The sequence below is a fragment of the Azolla caroliniana genome, unplaced genomic scaffold, assembly GCF_043228905.1.
Source record: "Azolla caroliniana isolate FFs.n. ecotype wild unplaced genomic scaffold, voAzoCaro1.0.p SCAF_14, whole genome shotgun sequence".
In the NCBI taxonomy this organism is placed as follows: Eukaryota; Viridiplantae; Streptophyta; class Polypodiopsida; order Salviniales; family Salviniaceae; genus Azolla; species Azolla caroliniana.
The window spans coordinates 1,981,077-2,009,065 of NW_028230449.1; the positions used below are offsets into that span (position 1 = coordinate 1,981,077).

Below are 27,989 nucleotides of genomic sequence, written 5' to 3' on the forward strand. Positions count from 1 at the left end.
ACTTATTACTTAGGTCTTCCTATTGGGCAAATTAGGTCTCCCAACCCTTGTAAAAAAAATCTCTCATCATAAACAGGTCGCCCAACCTGTTTTAATATGGTCGCCCAACCTGTTTAAAAAAGAACGACCAAAAAATGGTCATATTAAGGAATAAATTAATCACATTTAAGTCACATTAATCCCTTCATACTGTCACAGAGGCACATCTTAATCATAGTCTAGCTAATTACATCGAGTCTGTCTTAAAATTTCAATTAATCACATTTAGATCAACAGACTCGAATGCCGAGGATGTCATATGTTGATTTATGTTTTAAGCTTGGTGTTTCAAGTATGTCATGTGTTGATTTATGTTTTAAGTTTTATGTTTCAAGTATGTCATATGTTGATTTATGTTTTAAGTTTTATGTTTCAAGTATGTCATATGTTGATTTATGTTTCAAGTATGTCATATGTTGATTTATGTTTCAAGTATGTCATAGTTGAATTTGTGTTCATTTGCATGTAACAAGAGGTACAATATTGACAAGATAGATGAAATATGAAAAGAAGAAAGCATTTTGGGGTTTAGTAACATATTCCACTAAGTGAAATAAGGTAGAATTGCTTCCATTACTTTCCTAAACCCTAAACCCTAATGTAGAACTATTTCCATTACTTTCCTTTGGTGTAATGAATTACTGTTTTTCTGAAACATCATTTGAACCTTAGGTGTAATGGTGGTTTGATTTGAAACATATTTCATTATTATAGTAAGTTGGTTTTGGATTTGTATTTTTGTTGCAAACTATATAATCTAAGGAAAAGGTGCACCAGAAAGAAATGTTGTATTGCCAATATTTTGTGTGATTGATATGTAGCACATATATTGATTGATAAGCTTCACATATTGAATCAATCATATATTAATCTCTTCCTCGTTGATGGGAGGAATACATTAATATACATGCAAGAATCAATTGCTAGTTGCTAAAATCCCAAAACCCTAAAAAAGAAAGAAGTTGAAAAAAAAGAAAACCTAAATGATGGAGAATTATCGTATTCCATAGCATGGACCAAGGATACTCTTTAGCACAGGCCTTGAGATCTCGTTGCCATGGTATACAAAACCTTGCTTGGTGAGGAATATTTATCTTACATGGAGAATTTTAATTTACCCATCAATCAATTCTAGCTAGTATTGATATTTGTGATTTGAAATGTTCTCCAACGAAGGAGATTGGATACTATATTTGTTCTCTGGCTCGGGTAAATTATTATAACTTTGTTTGCTATGCCTTTAGAAATCAATATAGTTTATGTTTATCTAAAGTAATCTTCATTTAAAAATGTTAATAGGTACTACATTTGCATTTACATTGAAGCTATTTAGGACTATAGTTGAACTAGAAAAGGATGATGAGCAAGTGGGTTTCATTAACATGAGGATTAGAGCCTTAACATTTTCAACCTATTCCTCCATCAACCTATTGATTTTGATGATGAGCTATTAGAGGACCCAACCATTGCTAGCCTCTGTGGAGTAGATACTACTGCACAAATCTTGGAGGAGAGTTCTCAAAAGGAAGAAGAGGAGAGCAGTGTGCATACCTTGATAACTATGTGATTTGTTCTAATGAAATATTAATGTTCAAGTCTAGGTTTAATAGTTTTGATTGACTGTTTATGAATATTGTCTACATTTTTGGAGTTGTGAATTTATGGATGTTGATGAGCACTAAATTCATAGATGTTGATGACACTAAGGATTAGAGGGTTACCTCTTATATGTAAAACATTTTCGTTAACAATAGATGTTGCTTCCACTTTTGGAACTGACATCTCCTCAAGATGGTGAAACCATTAATCTTAAATTGTGCTTTGAGTTAACCATTGTGATTTTTTTAAAGTTAACTACATTTCATATTTGCAAACCATCAACGTTTAAACATTTCTCGAAAAACTATTCAATTTTAGAAATGATCATTTTGACACTTGTTAAATCTCAAAAAATAATCAAATTTTATATGCTATTTAAAACATGTGATACTAGTGTATCAAGTTTCTAAAAATTGCCTAAAATCGCAAGATTATAAAAGGAATCTACAAGTGGAATGCGCGATCCTTCCACTTGTGAACGCGAACGTGTTACAATAAGAAATCAACTTGCTTCCTTTATTAAGTATCGTTAAACACACATTATAAATGCTTCCTTTATTAAGTATCAGTAAGTATCGTTCTATTGGGGGAGAGAGATTAATGAAAGTGCTTTAGTCTAAATGTTAAGGTGAAGGGCTACAAAAAGACACAAAGTGTGGACTTTATAGGTTTTTACAATTCCTCGAATCTTTTTACACTAGAGTGACGACAAAGTAGTATACTCTTAATACTTTGTCGCTTGCCCTGTTTTCCTAGCATGTTCAATTGTATTCTTGGTACCAATGTCAAAGTAATAGCCATTCAAGATTGTGGGCCAACACGAATCATATAATAGGCACTTAATATCTCCAAGGTGCACAACTTCCTGCACCTTTAGGTGAGGGAAAGCGGGGAACAAGATGATTGTGATTGTTATGATGAAGAGGAGGGTGAAGGAGGAGACAATGACGACGTTGGTGACGATAAACAAGAGAAGGATGCCGATGATAGTGATGGTGATGGTAACTGTCTGGATTGAAATTGCTTCCTTCTCATTCTCTTCATCAACAACCAATCAACAACATACATATCAATTAAGCTTTCTCAAATTTAAAGTGAATATAATCATGGAATTATTTAGATAATACCTTTTTCTTACGAATGTTGAACAATTATAGATAAACACCTTGAGTAGTCTCATGTTGAACAATTATAGATAACCAACTTGTCAAATTCAAAGTGAAATCTAACAGTTTGTTGCCCACGATTCTAAAACTTTATTAATGTCCAAAATGTGTGATATATAAACCAATGTTTGAGTTAATATAGTGTGTTGATTTTGAAGGTATTTTTACTTGGTGCCAACCCATATGTATATACATATTTGTTTATGATTGGAAAAATAAATTGAATAATGTTCTATGAACCTAAGGTAACTACACTAGGTATTGAAATTAACAACTCTATGATTATGTACCACCACTTCATTTTATACCCACTCTAGGTTTTAGTGTTGACCAACGCCAGTAGCCAAACCAAAGCCATAGGGAAAGAGTGCATCATAATTTTCATCACCCACGTTCATAGGCAACTGATCCACACTCTTGAACCAAGTTCGAGGAGATTTCCCTTGGAAATCGTAGTCTCCAAATAACACGTCGACAACCCCTTGTCCCTCTGTCCCAGGCAACCAAGCAGCCACTAGGGCATTCATCACCTCCAAATATGGTTGAACTACCAAGGGTCTTCCTGAGATCAATACTACAACACATGGAACCTTGCCACACACATTTTGAATCGTATTAATCCCGTCTTGAGGGAGAGTCAAGTTGGTGTTGTCCCCATTGTACTCTGCATAGGTTACCTCCCCCACAATCACTATTGCATATGATATGGAGGTGGCATTAATGCTTGCCACGAAACCAGAGTCTGGAGATGCTTCGTACACCACTTGTGTGGATGGGCTCACAGAATTCTTGATACCCTCTAGAATAGTTGTACCTAACCAAATCCAAATGACATGAAGTTTAGCACATGAATAACCGATGAAATGTACATATCAATGCCAATTTGATGTAAATATATTATGTTTAATCTCATGCCAACCCGATTCAAATATCTTATGCTTAATCATATCCCAATAATGACGTAATTAATCTCGATAAAAATATGCAATTATTTGTATTATAGAATTGTTTTAACTATTTAAATATTTACAATCAAATATTAATGCCAAGATGATGTAAATATATTGAGTAGTTTCCCATTACCAATTGTTGTACTTCCACTACTTCCTTGCCAACTTATGGTCCACCCTCCACATTGCAAACCTATATCATCTGCATGAGTGCCAACCACAAGAACCTTTGGGGCAACCTTGCTTAAAGGCAACATAGGGTTGCCTTCAAAGTTCAAGCCATTCTTCAAGAGAACCAATGATTTCCTCACTGCTTCCCTTGCTATGTCCCTGTGCTCTGGACTTCCCACCATGCTCAATAAGCTTCTGTCTGACATGGGTTTCTCGAAAAGACCTGCGGCAAACTTCACACGAAGTATCCGGCGCACCGCATCATCGATCCGACTTTGGTTGATTTGGCCAGTGCTCACTTGGCTAGTGACAAGGTTGATGAATTCTTGATAGTTATATGGAACCATGATCTTTATCATAAACCAAAGGAGAATAAAAAAACTCATAGATTTATTGTGAGATCATTATATAGTATACCTCACACTTGAAATTTGTTATCATTCTTGAACCCATTAGATATTTGATATTGACATCATCGTATTATGAAGCTCTTGTTTCAACATCATACTAGCCAACTATGAGGCTCATAATTAATTTTCAAAATGATATGGCACACTTACCATGTCCAAACCGGCATTAATTGCCACATTCACGCTATAACTGTAGTTTGCATGCGGTGGACTTGTTATCCGATCTAAAGCTTCCCAATCCGATATGGTGAAACCCTATCCATTCACAAACAACATACTTTGGTCAAAATGTACTTGGCTCACCTCCATATATGACAACTACAGTACTAAAAAATATTGAAACACAATAAGGCTATTTGAATTTACCTGGAAACCCATTTGCTCCTTTAACACCGTGGTTATCAAGTACTCATTAGCACTCATCTTTATGCCGTTCCAACTAGAGTAGGAAATCATGACTGTGGAGACGCTGTTGGCAATTGCGGCATAGTAAGGAGCAATGTGGATATTTTGGAGCTCTTCATAAGATACCATTGTATTATTCTCATCAATGCCTTTGGTTGTACCCCCATCACCCGCATAATGCTTAGCACAAGATGCAACATTTGATCTGAGAAAAAAAGTCACACGTACATGATGATAAATTACATACAATTGTCATAGTGTATTTAATATAGTTACATGGAAATGGCTCGTTTTTCTATTACTCTTATAGGTATTTGCTTAATATTTTTTATACTAGATTATTCATGACCATTAATGCACTCATGCATAAACACTATTGCCCAATTATATCGTAAATAGTTTAATGTTCTACTAAATTACCCTCCTCCCACATATGGGGTACCCATTGGGTAGCCTTCAGGTGGAATGCCTTGAAGCCCGAGGATGATTTGGGTCATTTCTTTCACAAGTTGAGGATTTTCACTATAACTCTCATAGCAACGCCCCCACCTTGGGTCACGACATACCTGACCAAAATTATAAGTCTAAGCATTGAATGTACAAAAAACAAATACAACTGCAAATTAATATATTAGATAGACGCGGGCATTGACATAGGTCATTAGTGTACACACATGGAACAAGTTTCTCAAGGATTAGTGCCACATTGTCTTATTAAAGAGTACTTACTGCAATACAAGGCGCGAATGTGTAAGGTATTCCGGTTCCCCGAACTTCCAAGGCTGTTGCGGCACCGATCCTTTGGACCAAATCTGGATCTCTAGTATATAATAAATCGACAAAAACCAAGAGATGAGAAAGACTAAACATGGCATGCATCGAGGCTCATATGATGCAACTTATGTGAAAAATGCGTCTTTGATAAAATTTATTACCATACTACATAATTGGACGTTGCAGTATGTAATACCTTGTCGCTCCTAACCCGATGTTATGTGGAAAGATGGTGGCTCCGTAAACGTTATTATGTCCATGTACGGCATCGACCCCGTAAATCATAGGAATACCAAGGCGAGTGGACAAAGCCAAAGTTTGAAAGCCATCAACCATGTCTGCCCATGCACTCGCCGACGCTTGGGGTCCAGGGGCACCCCCTCCCGCACTCAAAACGCTACCTAACACAATGAAATATTGGATTAGATGCCGACATCTTCAAGCAATCCATAAGGCAAATTTGGTCACTACATAGAGATTGGATGTTTAGACATTGGTTTGACACATGAGGGGGTTGCCTTACCACATTGCTATACACATATTCTTTCTTGCATAAATATATGTACATCAAGTATGCATATGTACAATACATATATACATTACACATGCATGCATTACACTAATTTACATTACATACATACATACATACAATACATATATACATTACACATGCATGCATTACACTACACTACATTACATTACATATCATACATATACATGGAGAATGTCTAAAGTGATGAATTATGTACCGATGAAGAAATTCTTGATGGCGGCCGCGTTTGCGACGGTCCGATCGATCTGTGTCATTTGCCCGATCTTCTCGGCGAGGGTCATGCGGGCGAGGAGATCGTCGACACGGGATTCGAGGGGTTGGGAGGGGTCCTTATACACGGGGGACGGGGTCTGCGAGGAGGAGTTGGTGCTACGGAGGAGGACGACGGGGTTGGCCGTGGAGGTGGTCATCCCCATGACCAAGAAGAAGAAGAAGAAGAAGAAGAAGGAGACATTAGGGTTGGATATAGAGGAAGCCATGGCTTCTCTCTCTCTCTCTCTTTCTCTTGTGTGTGTGTGTGTGTGTGTGTGTATCCAAGAAGAAGAAGAAGAAGAAAGAAGATGAAGATGAAGAAGAAGAAGAAGAGATTTTTCGTTTGTTTTTAGGGGGAGGGGAACCCTTTGACGTGAGAGGGACGCGCGGCTGACGTGGCGCGCGCTCGTTGGCCGCCCCCGGATCTTATTCTCCGTACCGTCTGACGTGGCGGGCTGAATTTTATCTCTGAGTTTTGGCTTTTCGTTCAGTACGCAGGCTGACGTGGCGGCCACGCGGACCCGCCGGATGACGTGGCGCTTCCTCATTGGCCCGCCCCTCATAATCAATCAATCATTCCATCCATCCAACCGCCGCTAATTTTGTCCATTTATTTTTGATTCGCTTTTTGGAGCACAAATCGAAGAATTAAAAATAGATCTAACTAATGGAACGAGTTTTGTTTTTGGAAAAATAAAAAATAAAAAAATAAAAAAGAATAAATATAAAGGCAAATAAAAAAAAGACACACATACACAAATTCTTTATTTTTCCTATTTGTTTATTTATTTTAGGACAAAAGAAAAGGAGATCTCAAATCGTTTATTTATTTAGAAACAAAATTGTTTATTTAATTTATTTATTTACGAAAAACACTTCAGCCAGGATTAGAGAGAGACATACTCTCTCTTTTTTACTAAATAAACAAATAGAATAAACACATACTTTATTTATTTATTTTTTGGACAAAAAAGGGGTCTCTCTCGTATTTTTCTAGCCTTTTTTCGCCCACACACACAAATGTATGTCCCTTTCCGAATTGTGTCAAGCAACAATACATTCGGAAAAAACAAGAAGTGATCCCCGAAATGGATCCCGTGGAGACAATCCCCGAAATGGATCCATCTAAGTTTCCGTCCGACCATTCCGATCCATTATCTCTTGACACCTTACATGTTTCGTAACACCTCTTGTAGAATAGGATGTTTGAGGCATTTCGTCGGTAGGCTTCACACTTATACCCAGCTAAGTTTCTGTCCGGCAGTTCCGATCCATTATCTCTTGACACCTTACACGTTTTGTAACACCGAGGCCCTCTTGACGATTTCTCTATACCCTTAGTATCATGACTCCCAATCCAATCTTCCCTATTATGTCACATGTGGTGATTCACCCTCGCTCGAAGTCTTTATGATCGGGCAACTCTCAACTACCATGGCCCCATTTCTAGGACCCCATTTACCTTACCTATGTTTCGCTAAATAGCTCACTCTACATTCAGAAGGATGTATAGCATTTGAAGTTGCACCCTATATTTAGAAGACATGTGCATACAACTTTATTGTAACTTTGCACATGCATACTACAATGCAATGTATGTGTTTCAACCTCTCACTTTCCTCTAAATGAAATGAGCACTAGTGTTACGTGCATAACCATAACTGATTATGAGATATGTTTGCCGTAGGCTTCCCTAGTTTTATGTGCGGGTTAATTCTAAAAGGAATGAGGGTATGAATTGTAATATTCAATTCTACATGGTATGATAATTATTAAGTGTGTTATCACTTGACCACCTCACCTAAAGTATTCAAATGTGAACACAATAGGGCCTAGGGTTTCTTCATATATAAGAAGGCTAGCTACCTTCTTATCAAGGGAGGCTCAGTGCATGTTGAGACTATGACAATGTGGACATGTGCCTTTTTAGGTTCATCTCACATCATTGTTAGGTGGTTTGGCACCCCTCTTTCCTTTCTTTGATCTATAATTCCCTATGTTTTGCTTAATTTATTTGTTAGACTCTAATAGTTGGTATCATAGGATACTAATCTTTTTGTGATCCTTGGAGCATGAAACAAGGCAAAACCTCTCGATTTGGGAACAAGTGGAGCAGAAACTTAGGTATTTATATAAAAAAAATCTTTTGTTCTTTCTCATTGTATGTTTTGTTTAATTATGTGATGTAATTCTATGGGTGTAATATGTGGGTTCAAGTGCTCAAAATATATTCATTGTGTATTATGTGCGATCATCTATATGTTCAATGTGTGGTACATTTCACCATAGTAACATGATGTAATCTTTTGTCGTCAGAAAATGGCATCACAGTGAAATGTCACCATGTGAGACACAATTTTAGTATCTTGTTGTGATAATATGTGAATTTTTCATGTGCTAGGGCAGGCAATTGCTTGTTCCCTAACAACTTCAACATGGCAAGTGACGGTCTCAACATGGCTGCAACTATGTCGAGAGGGTGTTGCACTATCCATGTTGTCATGCATGCAACAACTACGATACCAACTTAGAACGTGGGGATCTTTTTGACACCATCTTCGAACAATGGTGTGGGCCACGCTACAACACCATAATGTCAGGAGGCTTTATAGCGCTGCCAGAACCAACATGGCGGGTTGCTACATCGTTGCCCCAATTTCTATTCCTTTGTATTGACTTAGCCAATCCAAAGAAGATGAGATTGATCCTCAACTAAAGGATTACTTAACAATGGAACACATTCGTTAGAATATGACACTCTCAAATGCGTTACTTATATTAGATGTGAAATATGATGAACGTTGGAGACTATGTATCACCTATTGTAATTTGAATTAAGTTTTGTCCTACCATCAAATTAGAAATTTATGGAAATGATGTTTTAACACTGGTAACTTAGTTTGGGTATTTGATTATTGAGGGCTACGAATTGGTCTTTCTCAGAAAGAGAATTTGAAATCATTGTCTATCCCTTGTCATGTCCAAAACTTTGACCATTTATTAGTTATGTCAAATTATTGTAGAAATCTATTTTCAATAAGTCACAATTGACGACGCCTTTTGGTAACATCCTAGAAGTCAAATGTGCAACTCAACAAGGCTTAATGTGTAACAATATCCTTCATCTAAATTACTTTATTCATTTGTGAGTAGGAAATTTTCTTCTACTCAATATCAGTTCATAGTTCATGAACATAACTATTTGAGATTTAGAATGCACAAGGAAATTGTGAGCTCCTACCTGTCATGAAGACATACAGTTGGCCTTATAATTGTAATGTCATGAAGATATACATTTTGGGCTTATTGTAATGTCATGAAGACATACATTTTGGCAAGAAAGTCATCTTGAAATCCAATTGATCAAGCTCTAGGTCTTTTTTCGCCATGACCCCAAGTAGGAGCCGAAGGGTGGTCATCTTGACTACTGGTGAGAATATTTGGTCGTAGTCAACCCCATATTCTTGTTTGAAACCTTTGGCGACGAATCGAGCTTTGTATTTGGGTGTCTCTGAGTCAGATACATATTTGTATCTAAAGACCCATTTGTAGGGTTGCGGCTTCCTTTTGGCTGGTAGTTCGACCAACTCTCATGTGTGATTTTGATGAATCGAGTCCATCTCGTATTTCATGGTTTGTAGCCATGTGTTGGCATCCGGTGCAGCTATAGCTTCTTTGTATGTGCTCGGTTAGCATGAATCGGTATAGTTGAGCAAGTCGAGGCCCAGTTGATAGAACTCTGCTGGCCTTTGAACTCGTCCGGATCTCCTGGGTGCCGTTTTAGTCGGTTCGATGTCTTCAGTCAGCTTGGTTGGACGATCGGCATTTCTGAACCACTTACTTCAGGAATCCTCTAGGATGACTCGCCCCTATAGTAGGATTTCGGTGATGTTATGTCATCCTCCCCTATCTAGGATCGATTGACTTGGAGATGGGTGACTTAGCCGACTCGTGTCAGCTTTTCCCCTTAGCCTTTGTGGGTTGATCGGTCGAATTAACTTTGTCATTTTTGAGTCTACCTTGGTTGGCCTATGTCGATGTTTTAGTTGAATTAGTTTCTACAAGTGGACCTCTTGCCGATTCGGAGTCAACAGATGTGTTGTCGGTTTGGTTGATTTTGACTATTTGTCGAATCTCCGATCCGGCCCTATGTGTCAGTCCTTCTACGATGCTTTTGTCGGTGTTGAAGGAGACCGTTTTGCTGACTATTTTCTATTGGTTCCGCTCAGAGGGAATCAAGTCTTCATTGAGGACTACGTCACTACTTCGGATCAATTTCCGGTTCTCTAGGTCCCATAGCCCATAGCCGAAATGAATATAGAAGATGACGAGCTTGAATATCTAGAAGAGACTCTGGAATCGTTTCGGTTGAGCGGGAATATCTATATGATCCAAACTCCCGATTTTCAGTCGGAGATGAACAAGTCGGCGGTGTGCCGGCTTAAGAAGTCGCTTTACGGTCTGAAACAAGCCCCTCGAGCTTGGAATGCGAAGATTACGCACCGGTTGCGTAAGCTGGGGTTTGTGACCTCTAAATCCGACTCATCGTTGTTCATTCGGCAAGGTCCGGACGGTCCAGTTTGCATCCTACTTTATGTTGATGATTTAGTCATCACCAGACCCGGACTCAATGAAATCGCCTGAGTAAAGTCCCAGCTATCAGATGCATTTGAAATGAAGGACCTGGGGGACCTTCATTATTTTCTTGGGATCGAGGTGATCTGAACCCCCAACAACATATTGCTCTCACAACGACACTATGTGTTGAATATGTTGTACAAGTTCGGCATGAGGGAATGTTGACCTGTCTCCACACCCCTGGACCGGAACCAGAAGTTTCGTCCCAACTTTGGACCAGCCTGCGATGAGAAACGGTTCCAAAAAATTGTTGGAAGCCTCATATACCTGAGGATCACTTGACCCGACCTCAGCCACTTCATGCAAAAGCCGACCGTCGAGCACCTTCAATGCGCACACCAGATACTTAGGTATGTTAGCGGCACGAAGGATCGGGGACTGTTATACTGACACGGTATAGCTAGGAAGCCAGTCGGATATACCGATGCCGACTAGGCTGGTGATGCATCGGATCGCCGATCCACCTCCAGTTACATGTTTTCTCTAGGTAGAGCGGATGTTGCGTGGAGTAGCAAGAAGCAGCCAACAGTGGCTCTATCAAGCCCTAAGGCTGAATACCGGGGCGCTACCAATGCCACCTGTTAAGCCATCTGGCTTCGACGATTGCTGCAAGACCTGCGGATTGAGGTACCGACCTTGATCATGATCTACTGTGACAACATGAGCAACATTCAGCTCGCCAAGAACCCCATGTTCTATGCTGGAACGAAGCACATAGAAGTGCATTATGACTTTGTTCACAAGCGGGTTTTGAGTGGTTAAGTTGAACTTTAGTATGTTCAGACGGATCGGCAAGTTGCCGATATCCTCACCAAACCGCTCGGATCGAACAAGTTGCAACACTTTACCGAAATGCTTGGTGTTCAGCATCTCAACGTGCCGCACTTGAGGTGTCAAGATTCGACTCTTGACATGACCATGTTATAATCGAGTGTTATGTGTTAACCACACATCTAGCATATAATCATGTATATACTTCCTCATTGTCGGTTTTAGCTAACATCATGTGCATAATTTCTCCCTTGTATTATTAACACTTGGCACATGCATGCGTACCTACTGCCTACATGCTCTATTGTATCACATGCATGCAACAAGTATGCATGCCACTTAGTATAAATAGTTGAGTTCACCTTGAAGGAATTCAAGGTGAACAACGCCAGTGATGGACATATCAATCTAGTATTCTCATTTTGCCCAATCTTGTCTCCTTAATCTTCATCTCTATCTTTATGCTCTTGTGTCATTCCGTCATTGCTCCGTCGTAGCCGCATCATTAGTGCTCCGTCGTAGTCCGCGCTTGGTGTGTTCGTGACATGAGGGGGAGAAAAGGAAAGGGAACGTATAGCACCGGACAAGGAGCCGGAGAGGAAGAAAGAACCAACAAAGGGGGAGACAAAGGGAAAAAGGAAGCCGAGTCGACAAAGGAAGTTGGCACATCCGAACAAGTCAGAACGAGCGGCAACGGCGGCAAAGTCAGGAAGGACAGAGCCAACCGGAAGGAGAAGGTCAAGACCCAGACATGGTTTGATATGGTGAAGGGCATGAAACCGGAAGACGAGTTGGAGAACACCGACTCGGACAAGAGCCGGAACGAATCGGGAGAGACCGATTCAGACAAGAGTTGGAACGAATCGAAGGAAACCGATTTGGTTCAAGATTCGGAGAAACCGGATCAACTAAAGGTCAGACGGACACGAACGTAGCGGAAGTCGACGCCAACACGAAGGAACTAATGGGTCGGCAAGCGCCGGAGTTGCAGCAGCAAGGGAGATGAAATGGGCCTGTTGAGCAGAAAAGCCGACCGAGGAGGTCGAGGTGCACAGAACCAGAAGGGTCGCGGCAAAAAAGATCAGTCCAGACAAGGAACGAGCAAGGAGGACCAACGCCAGAAGGAACCGAGTAGAAGAACCGGTTGCCACGGACATTAACACCACGATCCGACCTCAAGTTGAGCTTGAGGGGGAGTGTTGAGCGAGCAAGCTCAACCGGATCCGGATCGGCTGAATAAGCCTGAGCCGAATCGGTATCTGGAAACAACTGGCCGGATCGGAGAGCCGGATTCGAGCGGGAACCAGAAGCCTAGTAGTAGCCTATACTACTAGGTAATCATTGTCTCGTAGTTAGTGTCAGTCGCACGTAGGAATATTGAAGTACCTGTCAGTACTTCTGTCAGTCCTTTATGGACTTGTATAAATAGTGTTGTTTAACACGTTGTATGTACAGAGTTTTTTGAATTGAGTTTATGTTCTGCTCTCTCTCAGTCTCCCATATGCGTATTCTCTGTGTGTTAAGCTACTCCATTAAACCTTCATCTTATTCTCTGTTGCTATCCGGCTGAGCCGGTTTTGTCTAACGCTTCCGCACATTAACATTCACAGGGTTGATTTTCTTGTGCTCCTTTGATATAGCTCCAATATCCTTGACCGACAAGGTATTGGTGCATCTTGTAACACCGGGACATTTGAAACAGGTAATATGTCGCATTCTCTTTTTCACATCTTGAGGAGATGTTAAAATATGCCTTATTTTAGCAGAATTTCAAAAAGGTACCACGCATGCGTACATGGTTCCTTAAAACATAGCAAAAATTTCAACTAAATAATTTTATGTCAAGAAAATCAATAGCCTTATATTTCATATGTCATGTTTTTTGTGAAATTCTAAATTAACGGAATGGAATTATATGCAACTTTAATCATTTGAACCGTAATTGTGGCGAAGATAAAAATAGTTGCCCACGCCAAGAATCACATAGATGCTAATTTTATAATATAATCACATATAATACGTCAAACTTTAAAACTTAATAGTGTTATAACTCTAGAAGGTAGAAGTCAAAGATAAACATTTAATACCCTTAAAATTATAGACTTAGTCAAATTATACATAAATCAAATACTAAAGATTATCCGCACACAACGTTTCTAGATGACCCATCTTTGCACTATTGATGGCCAAAATCATCTATAAAAACCCTTGCAGACTTTCCAAAGAAAGGTTGAAGAACATGTAAAACATTAATACCATTCAAATTATACACTTTGCCAAATAAACTCAAACTTTAAGTTTTAACTGTGTTCAAATGAAACAATAGTCACAAGTCAATGTCTATCATTTAATATCGTTCAAATAATACACCTAACCATAGAAATCAATCTATAAGCAAGTCAGGCAATGTGGGCTCTTCTGGATGAATGGACTCTTCTAAATTGTCCTCTGTAGCATTGATTGTTTGCTCCGCTAAACCATGCATATGTTCAAATTCTATTACATCTTCTAGGTCCACAAGGTCCCCTGCGTCTTCATCTATAGGTTCCATTGGCTCTCTCGAAGTCATCTGAAACCTCTCTGTTTCATTGATGTGCTTCGCTCCGACTTCTTGATCTTGATCCGGACAATCCCAGATTCCTTGGATCCTCATTTTGATGTAGTTAACTTGTTCAGGGTCCTTCTCCAACGCGACACAGTTTCTGAACATTTTTAATGCACAAGCTGTAGTAGTACCTGATCGTAAAATAGAAGTGCAGAAGTCAAAATAATAATGAAAGTCTATAACTTAATCAAATTAACGAGACTAAACTTATATTACATATACCTGTGCCAGAGAACAAATCCAGAACCCAATCATCTGGGTTTGAGAAGAGCTCGATTAAGCGGTTGATCAATCTTTGAGGTTTTTGATAAGGGTTCACAAGGCTCTTTTCACCTGATACATGTCGAAGCTTCTTTGTCACAGCTGGGCACATTATATAATTCACAACGTTTCTTTCATTAACGTGTGCCCGAGCCTTCTTCTTCGTTATTACATCATAATAACCCACACTAAGATGCTCAACTGCACTAACCATACGATCGCCCGGGCTACGTGTAATATTTGTTTTAATCCTATTGAACCCAAAACAAATGAGTTAAAATTTGAATGGAACATATATAAACCACATATCTAAGAGAATATTATCAAAAAACAACGTATAACTCACCAATGCATATGCTCTGTTGCATGACATCGTGACTTTAAAGCAGTTGTGACTGACAATGATTGACCCATGCTATGAAATATGACTATCCTCCACAATGGTGCTAAGGTCAACTCTGCGAAGTCCTTTACCATCTTCTCAATCTGGGGGTACTTGAAAGGCACATCATCAAACATGGAACCCGTGATCCGGAATCCGTACGGTATATCAGCAATAAGTAATGTATAGTGCCTTTTTGGTAATATGTCGAGCATATTCACCACATCCCCCTGGAATACACTATAATGTAATTGTTTGAAAGGGTCAGCTCTATGCAAAAAACTTTTTACTGTTGCGAAGTCCTCTGGCACTTCCAACTCCTTTCCCTTTGTCATTCTTTTTTCGTATTTAGCACGTTCCAAGTGCGTAATGAACGAACTTGGAATACCGTCATTACTATCACCAACTTTCTTTGATCGAGGTGGTTTCTGCAAAATTCATTTCCTATAAGGAATATATCTGATAAATGATAATTGAATCTTTTCAAATTGAAAATACACATACCCATTCTCTAAATACAATGAAGAACTCTTCTAATGCCTTATATGATGATGTTATTGGGCAAGCTTGTTCGACTTCTTCCCAGGTTGGTAGGCACAATTTTTTCATCATCAATTCTTGTATCTTCATGTATACTTTATGACTAAAAATAAAATATTAAATGTGAAATCAGTTATCAAAGGAAATGCACAAGAATAAAGAAAAACATTTCAATTTTACATACTTTTGTAACTCAGTCACCATCTCGTCCAAGCTAAACTCCTTGGCTGCAACTCGAGACAACACAGATATTAACAATATATCGTCTTTAATTCCTTGTAGTGACCTCCAAGGTAGCAACTTCATATCTTCGGCCAACTCCTCAATAAATAAGTCACTTTTACGTGACTTTGTCTTCATCTCCACTTGTGGATCTACCTTGGCCTTCTTTGCCCGTTGACCTTTGACCTCCTTGCGCTCCCACATGCCAAATATTCTATCCTGGAGATCCCATACCTCACCTGTTCTAAAGGCAAGCTGAAACCATGAGTCATATTTCCGTAGCCCTTCAGATTTCGTACTCTCATCAACTGCAATACCCACTTCTAGTAAACATTGACGTCGTAAGCCAGGGTTCAACTTGGGTCCAAATCTTTGCAACGCATCCAAATACTCATGGTGAAAGAATCTGATGCGTTCGATACAAGACATCTTTTGTCTATAATCATTATCATTGTTGTGGTCCCATGCTAACAACTTGGCCTCTTCATGAGTAAGACCTGCATATACTTTACATTCTGCGTACTTAAAAAACGGAGTGAGCGGATATTCCTTGACGAGTTGACGTCGGGCTTCAGCTGAATGAGATCCTCCGATAACATAATAAGTATAATCATCTGAAGAGCTATATTTAAAATCAGCAACTGTCGGACATTGTTCAGGGTCTACCATAACCAAAAAAGGTACGACGGTTGCATGTGGATTTATCTTCATTTTGCTTTTCAAATTTTGTACATGCACTGCATGTGGCTCTCTAATCTCGAGCGTGCGTCTTCTAGTTTCAGGGTCGATGGGCGGCCTTTGAATTGAAGAAATTGGTAGATGGAAGAGTTGACCTTTTCGCACTAGTTTGGTCCTAGCTATATTTTCTCTAATCCGGTTTTGCTCAGAAGTCAATACACCGGAAGATATTTGCCCTCCTGGAGGGACAATTTCAAGTTGTTGTTCATCGTCTTCTTCTTCCTCGAACTCCAAGACGTCGAGGTCCTCGTCATTAGATATTTGTCGTTTTTGATATTTTTTATGTTCCGGTTTTGTTTTCCGAGACTTTTTAGGCGGAGTCTCTGCTTCTGTGCTCATCATCTCTCCAGTAACATAAGGCCGAAGAGCTACAATAAGATTATTCTTTGTTTGCATATCTTTTCGCAAAGATTTTGGGTGGCATACGTCAGGTACTAGGTTTCCTTCATCAACTTGCACTCGCCTTATACCACCTGAGCTCTCAACTTCGAGGAAGATAATGGACGAATCACTGTCTTCATATTCTAAATTACGAACTTTACCATAGGGGAAGGTCTTCCCTAATTCAAGCTTTCCTTTTCCTTCCGACGTGGCAAATATGAGGAGCAATACCCCATCTTCTTCAATGTAAGTGAGACTCCATTCTACATGTGAATAATTTTTTAGCTTATGCTCCGTGGACTTATCTTCCACGAGCATAATTTGTTTATTTTTCGTATTCCCTACGGATGATTTCGAGGTCCCATCACCCCCGGACTCGAATAATGATCGTCGAGACTTTTCTTTTAAAAAACTCTCCGAGTCATGTTTTGTCGGAGACCGGAACTTCAACTTGAAAGAGGGCACCTTCGGACGGGGCTCACTGGGGAAGAAAACAAAATATTTTCGTGAAATAAATGTAAAATATACGTGAATACACCAAAACACAACTAAATTCTCTTTAATACACCGTAGTACACGTAAAATACACATAAAACGCACCTAAATACACGTAAGTGCACCTAAATACCCTTAACTACATGTAAAACACACCTAAATACACTAAACCCTAAACAGAATACTCTCCAATACACCTAAGTACACGTAAAATAAACATAAAACACACCTAAATACACGTAAGTAGACCTAAACACACATAAACACTACTAAATACATATAAATACACCTAAGTACATGTAACAGACACGTAAATACGACGAAATACACCTAAATATACATAAAATACATCTAAATATACCTAAAATAAAGCTAAAATAAAGCTAAAATAAAGCTAGCACGTCCTCTGAAATCCGATGCAGTGCATCGGATTTCAGAGGATTTCCTATCCTCTCCTCCCTAATCCGATGCAGTGCATCGGATTTCAGAGGATTTCCTATCCTCTCCTCCCTAATCCGATGCACTGCATCGGATTTGGGAGGTTTTCTGATCATCTCCTCCCTAATCCGATGCACTGCATCGGATTAGAGAGGACATCCTCTGAAATCCGATGCACTGCATCGGATTTGGGAGGTTTTCTGATCATCTCCTCCCTAATCCGATGCACTGCATCGGATTAGAGAGGACATCCTCTGAAATCCGATGCATTGCATCGGATTTGGGAGGTTTTCTGATCATCTCCTCCCTAATCCGATGCACTGCATCGGATTAGAGAGGACATCCTCTGAAATCCGATGCATTGCATCGGATTTGGGAGGTTTTCTGATCATCTCCTCTCTAATCCGATGCAGTGCATCGGATTAGGGAGGAGATGATCAGAAATCCGATGCATTGCATCGGATTAGGGAGGTTTTCTGATCATCTCCTCCCTAATCCGATGCAGTGCATCGGATTAGAGAGGACATCCTCTGAAATCCATTGCACTGCGTCGGATTTCAGAGGTTTTCTGATCATCTCCTCCCTAATCCGATGCACTGCATCGGATTAGGGAGGAAATCCTCTAAAACGAGAGGTTTTCTCATCATCTCCTCCCTACTCCGATGCATTACATTGGATTTGGGAGGATATGATACGACATCCTCTGAAATCCGATGCATTGCATCAGATTTCAGAGGATATATTACGACATCCTTTGAAATCTGATGCATTTCATCGGATTAGGGAGGATTTTCTCCCTAATCCGATGCAGTGCATCGGATTTCAGAGGTTTCCTGATCATCTTCTCCCTAATCCGATGCACTACATTGGATTAGGGAGGATATGATACGACATCGTCTGAAATCCGATGCATTGCATCGGATTTGAGAGGATGTCGTATCTATGTGTGTTGTCTTAATTTCCTATCTACCCCCATGCAGTTCATCAAGTTAGCGAGGAAGTACTTTCTAATCCGATGCACTGCATCGAATTAGAGAGGACATTCTCTCAAGAAACCGAAGAAATTATACATACACCAAACTAATTATAATTAAAGTCACTCAATTTTATAGATAATAAAAAAGAATCTTTATGGTATCTTTAGGAATCTTTAAATTTGGGTAATAGAAGACTTACTTGCCAACTGTCTTGCTCGATTTCATGTTAGACTAGTTGTTGACAATGTGTTGATGAACACAGAAAACGATGACTTTTTCTAAAGAGTGCTCTGAGCTCTTGAAACGTGTAAGAGATAATGAGTGGTAGATCTCTATTTATATAGTTAACTTAAATTGTTTTTTTGGAAAATAAAATAATTATTTAAAAAAAAGATTTTCTCTTAAAAAAATACAATATTACACAATAAATTATTATAAAAAATTTACAAAATTAAATAATAATATGATGTCAATATACCTTATCTTTTATCCCAAGATGTCTTCATATGGTTTATGTTCATAGACTAGATCTTCAATTCCTAAACTTCTACTTAAACAAGAGAAAGGTGTTAATTTAAGTTAGGCTTCAAGATGTCTTGTGCTTCGAGTAGATCATCCTTGTTTTCAGTGGACCCTTATGTTTTATCGAGTAACTCATATTTCTCAGTCGATGAGTACAAGGTCCCAAGTGTTTCAAAGGGTCCAGGTGAAAATGTTAGTTGTGATGTTGGTAATAACTCAAACTCACTTTTCTCAATTGACCCTTTCAAGAGGCCAGGACAAAGTGGTATACAAGATAGCAAAAGTTGTGCAAGCATTGACAAGGATGAAACCACATCTGGCGAAGCTTGCGTAACAAAGCCTCTCACATTCAAAAGAGTTCCTCGACAAGTTAGTGTAAAGAGATATAACTTTTTATGTTCTGATCGTCAAATTGTTTGTGATTCGAGCAAGACATGTTGTGGGAATCTATGTCTTAATAAATTTGGAAAGTCAAACTTACGAATAATGCGGGAGAAGTATCTATCACTTAATGGTGAGGAACAAGATACTTTTCTTATTTCACATATGCAGCTTGTAAGAGATCACGCCACTGGGGCTAGTTCAACGCACGTTGAATATTACCTTGCATTGAGGACTAAGTGTTGTAGAGTTGCTTTCAAAATTGCTCATAGCATTGGGAACATGAGGCTTCAAAGAATACAACTAAGATTGGTGAAGGGATCGTTTATACCTTTTGATATGAATTCCTCTGGTAGTAAGGGTCTTATAGGGCGTCATTCTATTAATTGGATGGAGATATATTTCTCAAAGCAATGTGATATTATGCCCACTACTGGGAGATTGCACTTGTCTGATAATTTCACTCGTCGTGAGGTGTATCAAGAATATAAAGACGACATGTTGTCACAAGGTGTACCTTACATACAGTATCGACATTTCAATCGATTATGGAGGTTACAATTTAACAATGTGGTTATACCGCGTAAAGTTCGAATGGGTGTTTGTTCAATATGTGCAAGTTTAAAGAGTATGGCAAAGGGTGGGAAATCAGATGATGAAATAAAGAATTACAAGAATCTATTGAAAGAACACCGTGAGAGTCAAGCATTGGAACGTTCTAAAGCTATGCACCACCGACGAAAAGCTCTCCAATCACCTGAAAGGTATATGTGTATGATTATTGATGGCATGGATCAGAAGAAGACTTGTTTGCCACACTTTCAAAGGTTGCCAAAGGATATTGGAGATGAATGCCTTGTACAAATGCATTTAGTAGGTTGCTTGTCATATTGTCAAACAATAAGGCCTCAAGTATTCTTAACTTATCCTAATATCCACAACAACCCTAATCTTACAGTTACAGTCATGCAAAGAGTGTTGCAGTCTTGGCCAGGTATACTCTCGCCTGTTCTATATGTGCAACTTGACAATACAGCTAGAGAAAACAAAAACTCGACTGTTTTCGGTTACTTAAGCATGCTAGTAGAGAAGGGTTTATTTAAGAAGATTAAGGTTAACTTCTTACTAGTTGGTCATACCCATGATCATATAGATCAAATGTTTAGTAGGTTCTCAAAGAAATTAGCACGATGTGATGCTTTCACGCTTCCTACGCTAACAATGTTGATCAGTGAAGCTTATACCCCGAAGCCCGAAGTACATCAGTTGAATGAAGTGTATGATTTTAAACGCTTCTGCATGGATGGTGATGGGGCTCAAGGTAGGGTTCTTGCACCTTTGAATAATATAAGTTTTAACCATGTCTTCCTCATAAAACGAAGTGATATGAGCCACAACACGACGATGTTGTATGCAAAACAATACTCATCTAGTTCACAATGGGAGCCACAAGAGGGTTGTAGGTTCTTACTTTATTTTCCAAATACAGAAATCCATGGTGCAGAACAAATGCCGTATGATGACCATAAAAAAATGGTTCATAGCAACTCAATTGATGAGAAAAAGATATATTGGATGCGATGCCTTGAAGAGAAACAAAGAAATATTGAGCGCACCAAGAAGTATGCTGGTGATCAAGATGTTCAATGGTGGGATACCTTCTTTAACCATCAACATACAATTTTAAACAACTACATTGCCGGAGTATGGCCAATCCAAAATGCTTTCACATGGAACATTGGTATGCCGTCAATAGTTTCACCTGCTAACCATCAATTAATTGGTAATGTTGAACTCAATAATCTAGTTCGCCCACGACAGAGAGATATTTATGTGGGACCAAGAATATCGCGTACTGCAGAGGCAAGATGGCAAGGCAATTTGCATGAACTACAAGTTGGGATGTTAGTTGCAACATTAGCTGGGGATGATGAGTTGGGCCATCCATTTTGGATTGCTAAAATTTTGGATATAATGAAGGATGAATCAGGCAATCAAGTTAAGTCCATTGTGGTTCATTGGTATCACACCTCTTCACCAAATCCATTCTCTGGAAAGTACTCTTTAGAGATGGTTAAGGATGTTGAAGGCACAAGTAGAAAGCGAAGAAGAAAGAATCTACCAAGCACGTCTGTTCTTACATTGGATAATGTTGACATACTAGTGTATGACTTCTCCTTGACCAAAACAGGCCATCTAAGACAAACCACAATCAAGATATTAAAAGAGAAGATCCCAAATGCGGCTCCAACCACTACACAAAGACAAACAAGAAGCATGTCTCATAACCATGGTGATGTTGGATTGCAATTGGATGAAGACAATGCATTGGTTGCCAGTGATGATGAGGATGATACCTCACAAAGCTCTTCTAGTTCATCGGATGGGTCTAAAAATGATGGCATAGACTTGGAAAGCGATAGTTTGACACCTGATCTGTAGATATTGAATTGTACATCAAAATGTCAGTTAACGAATATGTATAAATATAGGTGGTAGTCATTTTGTACATTCTTTTGTAAGTTTGGCATGTCTATTATTTAGGCATTTTTTGAAAGACCTACAATTTTGGACATGCTTAAAATCAATATATTTTTGGGTCATTTTTGAAAATCCTTTACGCATGCGGCACCCCTTTTTGTCAATCGACCTATTTTGTGTCTTTTTTTGACGGATAGTTCTTAAAATGCGACATATTACCTGTTTCAAATGTCCCGGTGTTTTGTACTCCCAAGATGCAAAGTTGTTTCGATCCAACTTCTCGCTATGGAGAGCGCTCCCCATTTGAGTATTTATTGTTGATGAAGCTTTCTTTCTTCTTTTCCTTCTCTCTCAAACACGAGCTATGTAGTCGCACTACAATAGCGATGAACCGGTTCTTCTCGAACATCGGCGTAGAACACAACACACGCGGATGGACTAGATCGAGCTACCAAACCGCTCTGATACCATGTAAAGAATCAGATATGATTCTTGTGCAGTGTGAGAGATGTGTGTTATGTGTATGTGTGAGAGGAAAGAGATGAGAGAAGACAAAACACAATATAGATAGATTAGATAGAATGGAAAATAGAATACTCAAGAAGGTGTATATTCACAAGGAGAATACCAATTACAAAATGTAGCATTAAAAGCAGTCACAACTGACCTCTATGAAGTAGGAGAAGGGTGCTTTATATAAGGTCACCCTCTCTCTTCATTAACTCACTACAAAAACTACTCTCTCTTGGGGAATGTGAAGACTTATAGTCATGGGGAATATGGAACTCATTAGTTATGTGTCATAGAATATGATTCTATGACACATAGTTAATGTGTAGAGAGTAGTGGTGTGACTCTTGACCTTTGAGTGATCATAGATTCTCAAAGGGTGTGTTCACACGTCGCACTAGGTTGAGCTTGATTCTCAACACCTCCATACCTATAAGGCGGAGAGAGAGTAAGAGAGTGTGTGAGTAACTTTGTAGCCATCTGTGGACGAAGACGAGCTGAAGGTTGTTGCGTTGAAGCTTCTTGTTGTATTCCTCCACCATAGTGATTTTGTTTGGAGTTTGTGGACTCCCGTGGTTTTTCCCATTTCAAGGTTTCCACGTTAATTTCTTGTGTCTCTATGTTAGTGCATTTTTTTGTTATTTCAGTTTTTTTTTCTGTCATTCTGATTTGTGCTTGAGAATCAGTTGTGGCCGATCCCATATTCAACAAAGAAGTCAAACTAAAAGCAGGAGACATGAAGAAAAGTAAAAGGAGGAAAAGCGACCACCTAAATACAGTCTGAAAGGAACAATTGTAACTCTTTCATTTGAAACCCAAATATCATGTTGAAATATCGGTTGAAAAAGTTTGTGAAAAGAGCTATCTTTAGAATTTTACATCTCTAAATTTGGAGTTCTAGTGAGGGAGATATGAGATAAGAAGGTCGTTATGTCATAGCTAAAAATAGGGGATGAAAAAATTCTAAAAAAAGCGTGAAAAAGAGAGGAAGGAGGAAGAATAAGAAGATTATAAGAAGTGAGAAGAGGCTGGATAGAAGAGGGGAGGAGAGAAAGTACAAAGAGGTGAGAAGAAGAATAGGTGAAAAAGAAGGAGATGAAGGAAGGATTTTTACGAGTACGGGAGATAGGAAATCAAATAGTTCTTTAGTTTTGTAGTGGTGTTTGAAATTTATCCAGTTTGTATTGTCACCATGATATAATATTATAGCATTCTTTTCTCTTCCTTTATCTTATCTCTATCTTTTCTCTATACTCGTCTTCACATGGTTTTGAGAACATAACCATTGTTTAAGGTACATTCCAAGAGTGATATTGGAATCTATTGTTCATACACAACCAAGTTGGAAATTGTTGAGCAAGCAAGTTCAACTTGGGTTGGATCAGATGGAGACCGATTGGCTAGGCCCAAATCGGCTGGATAAGCTGAAAGCCAAATCGGTTACGAAGGCGAATTAGATGGCCAAGTCAGATGGAAATCAGGTTCTCCTTCCCTTTCTCCACAAATCCCTCTGGTTGGTGCACGTAGATTTCTTCCTCTAAATCTCCATGCAAAAAGGCAGACTTGGCATCTAACTACTCAACTTCCAAATCCATGTTGGCTGCTACACTCAACACCAATCATATCAACGTCATATTTACTACCGGGGCAAATATTTCTTTGAAATCCACACCCTTCTTCTACTGAAAACCTTTCACAATGATTTGGGCTTTGTATTTGGGTGGATTCCCACTTTCTCCCGACTTCAATTTGTATACCCATTTGTTCCAGAGTGCCTTATTTCCTTTCGGCAGATCGGTCAGTTCATAGGTATGGTTCTCATGTAGGGAATCCATCTCTTCTTGCATGGCACTCAACCACTTTCGGTTGTGGGTATCCCTCTTTGCTTCCTCGAAGCTTTCTGGCTCCCCCTCATCGGTTAACAATATGTATTCACTATCGGGAAATCTCTAGGGGCCCGGGCCTTCTTTGTCTCAGAGGGTATCTTCTACCTCCATTTGATGCAGTCGGCTCTTGTTCAACCTCTTCAATCGGCTCTTTGTACGAGTCGGATTCAGATCCTCGTTCGACTGACTGTCTTCTTTCGACTGGTTCCCCTTGTTCCTTAGTCAGCTCTCGAATTTATTGATTATCTACTTGGCCGACTGGCTCGTATCCATCTTCGGCCGGATCGACTTCTGTTTGATTCGGCCGATCATTAACTTGGCTTGAATCAGTAGTTGGAGGCCTATTTTTAGTCGACTAGGAGGTCGACCCTATCTTCTCCATCTCCCAGTTGGCAATTGTCTTTTCTTCTATGAAGACGATATTCGTTCTTAATCACCTTCTTGTCGATTAGGTCCCACAAGCGATACCTGAATTCATCTACACTGTAGGCGAGAAATAGACACAATCAACTCTTGGGATCAAGTTTCCCCCTTTGGTCCTTAGCTACATGCAATAGGCCAGGCAGCCGAACACCCTCAGATGCCAGACCACACCCTTTGTGGTATGTCACCTTCGAATGATACTGAGGGAGACCTATTTATAATGTAAACGGTCGTCATCAATGCCTTGGCCTAGTATATCTTTAGCAATTTTGCATTTGCCAACATACTTTGGACTCTTTCCATGATAGTTTGGTTCGTTCTTTCGGCTACCCTGTTCAACTCCGGCGTCTTCAACACTGTGTACTCTAGCCGGATACCTTGCGATCTGTAGTACACTTGGAACTGCCCCGTGTATTTGCCTCCATTATCAGTCCGGACCACTTTCAGATTTTGTGCAAATTCCCTTTTCGTTTGAGCCTAGAACTCCTTGAACACGCTCAATACTTGATCCTTCGTCTTCAACACGTAAGCCCACAACTTACGACTATGATCGTCAATGAAGGTAACAAAGTACTGTCCACCGGAATGAGACCTTGCATCTACATAGCATACATCGGTGTGTACGAATTCCAAGGCAATTTTCCTCCGCATCGGGGGCCTTGGTCGAAAGGCGGCTCTATTTTATTTGCCAGCCAGGTAGTCGACACATTTGTCCAAATGCACATTTTTCATCTCTGACAGTATATCTTTCTCATCCAACATCTGCATCCCCTTTTGACTCATATTTCACAACCTCGTGTGCCACAACTTGCTGGCTATATCGGTTGCCACATTGTCGTGGAGGATTCTAGCTACTAGGAGAAACCTCACTAACCACGCATGAACAGGGGTATGCACGGATGCACACAAAATAGTCTTTGTGTACTAACATATGTGAGAATATACATGTTGTTGAGTACTAGGTAGGGTGTGAAGGGGGGGGGGGGGGGAGGGGAACGTTGCTGGTTTGCGCTCTCTGCTTCAAGTTTCTGCCATTCTTGTTGCCATGCTAGGATGCCTCTATTTCGCGTTGGAAGCCCGTGTGCTCCCCATCATAGGTCCACTAGAGTCTTGGGCTGTGGATGCGTCAAGAGCACGAAGCTCTATTACCGGCTGAGTCCGGTTGTCTTTACTCTGATGTATTGATTGATCCACTTTGGTTGTTGTACTCAATCTCTCTCTGTGTTGAGTTCACATTCTCCTTTCCTATGTTTCATCCGTCTCACGCACATTCTCCTTTCCTATGTTTCATCCGTCTCATGCACATTCTGTGTTTCTGAGCCCGTGTGCTCACGATCTGATACCCAACATCCAGTATGGAGGCATACGTATCCAAGCCCGTGTGCTCCCATCCGGCATCCGGAGACTGCCAAACCGGGTGCTTGTTCGTGCAACGTTCTTGTGGAGTTATCCAGAAACGACCTAGACAACCATCTCTCTCTCCTCACTTCCTCACTGCCTCTTTGGTCCAAGACCCCGGTGGTCCCACCCCGAATCTTACACGTACACGCGGACATTGTGATATCTTTGATGAACCCGACGTGAAAGGGGCGACCAAGGAGTCCAATATGAGGGAAATCGAACATGCAGAGACGATGGCCGTGGCCGTCTACAATCTAGTGAATGTGCGGGAGAGCGTAGGTAGCCTCGACAAGGCCATACAAACAATAGTCGGCATGGTACTAGCCAATTCAACGGGAAAGCAGTGTACATGAAAGGACACTCCGATTTACACGACGGTCGAGACGAGTCTGGCCGGAATCGGATGGGTGATCAACCAGAAGGATGAAGCCGGAACAAGATTCACCATCAAATTCAGAGTGAAGTTTTGAGTGAGCGGCAGTGGCGATATGCCCAAGTTAAGCGCGAATTATGGGGTATCGTTTCGGCGGTCAAGGACGATAAAGATTATCTAATCAGGACGGAGGTGATAATTTAGATGGACTGTCTCCCGATCCTAGGGATGGTTTCTGGATGCGCTACTCCGGAGTTGGCGATGCTCAAGTGGATCGTGTACATAAAGTTCCTCAACCTAGAGATACGACGCATCTCTGGAAAGGACAACTCCATGGCCGATATGCTATCGAGAGCACGGTACAACAACGAAGACATGGTGTTGGAAGACGAGGGAGTCTGCGTGGAGTTCTTCGAGTCGGCTCAACTATCGACAAACGGACAGACCGCTCCGGTCGTGCACAGGTTCAACAAGGACAAGTACAAAGGGGAGTGGCTACTGATCAGAAAGTTCTTGAGCATGATGACGATAGATGCGACATGGATGAAGGAAGAGGCAAGTCGGATTTGGAATAAGGCCTATTATTTCTTCTTGCGAGACGGGGTGATCTGGTGACACCCAAAGAAGCCAAAAGGCACATCATTCCGGGTGGTGACAAAGGAAGAAGACCGGTTGGTACTACTATCGGGGTTCCATGAGAGTCCCTGGTCCGGACATCGGGGCACATGGGCCACATTCTAGAAACTAAAGGAGAAGTATTGGTGCCCAAGGATGTATAGGGACATCCACCAGTTCATGTCGACGTGTGAAAGTTGCCAAGTACAATCCGTAATCTATCATCACGACGAGCTGCACCCAACCTACCCGCCAACCATACAGACAGTTATGAGCATAGCTTTGATACCACTTTGTTGCATATGGGATCGTCCACAATCGATTCTCAAGCACAAATGAGAATGACAGAAAAAAAAAACTGAAATAATAGAAAAATGCATTAACACAGAGACATAATAAATTAACATGGAAACCCTAAAATGGGAAAAACTACGTCAGTCCACAAACTCCAAATAGAATCACTATGGTGGGAATACAACAAGAAGCTTCAAGGCAATGACCTTCAGCTCTTCTTCGTCCACAGATAGCTATAGAGTTACTCACACACTCTCTTACTCTCTCTCCCCTTCTAGTTACCGAGGCAACTCCACACTATAACTTTTTTAGAATGATTCATCATTCTCATACGTA

At 40.1% G+C, this 27,989-nt stretch overlaps 1 protein-coding gene across 1 annotated transcript; it reads right to left on the reverse strand.

Annotated features, from left to right (window-relative positions):
- Positions 1–2,859: 2,859 nt before the first annotated feature.
- LOC147855142 (uncharacterized) lies at positions 2,860–6,437 on the reverse strand. Its single transcript, XM_087330301.1, has 8 exons — positions 6,264–6,437; positions 5,711–5,915; positions 5,470–5,560; positions 5,161–5,306; positions 4,702–4,945; positions 4,486–4,590; positions 3,888–4,275; positions 2,860–3,618 (listed from the first exon to the last, which is right to left on the reverse strand). The coding sequence occupies exons 1-8, from the start codon at positions 6,346–6,348 to the stop codon at positions 3,125–3,127; spliced, it is 1,758 nt and encodes a 585-aa protein (XP_087186427.1). The 5' UTR covers positions 6,349–6,437; the 3' UTR covers positions 2,860–3,124.
- Positions 6,438–27,989: the final 21,552 nt, after the last annotated feature.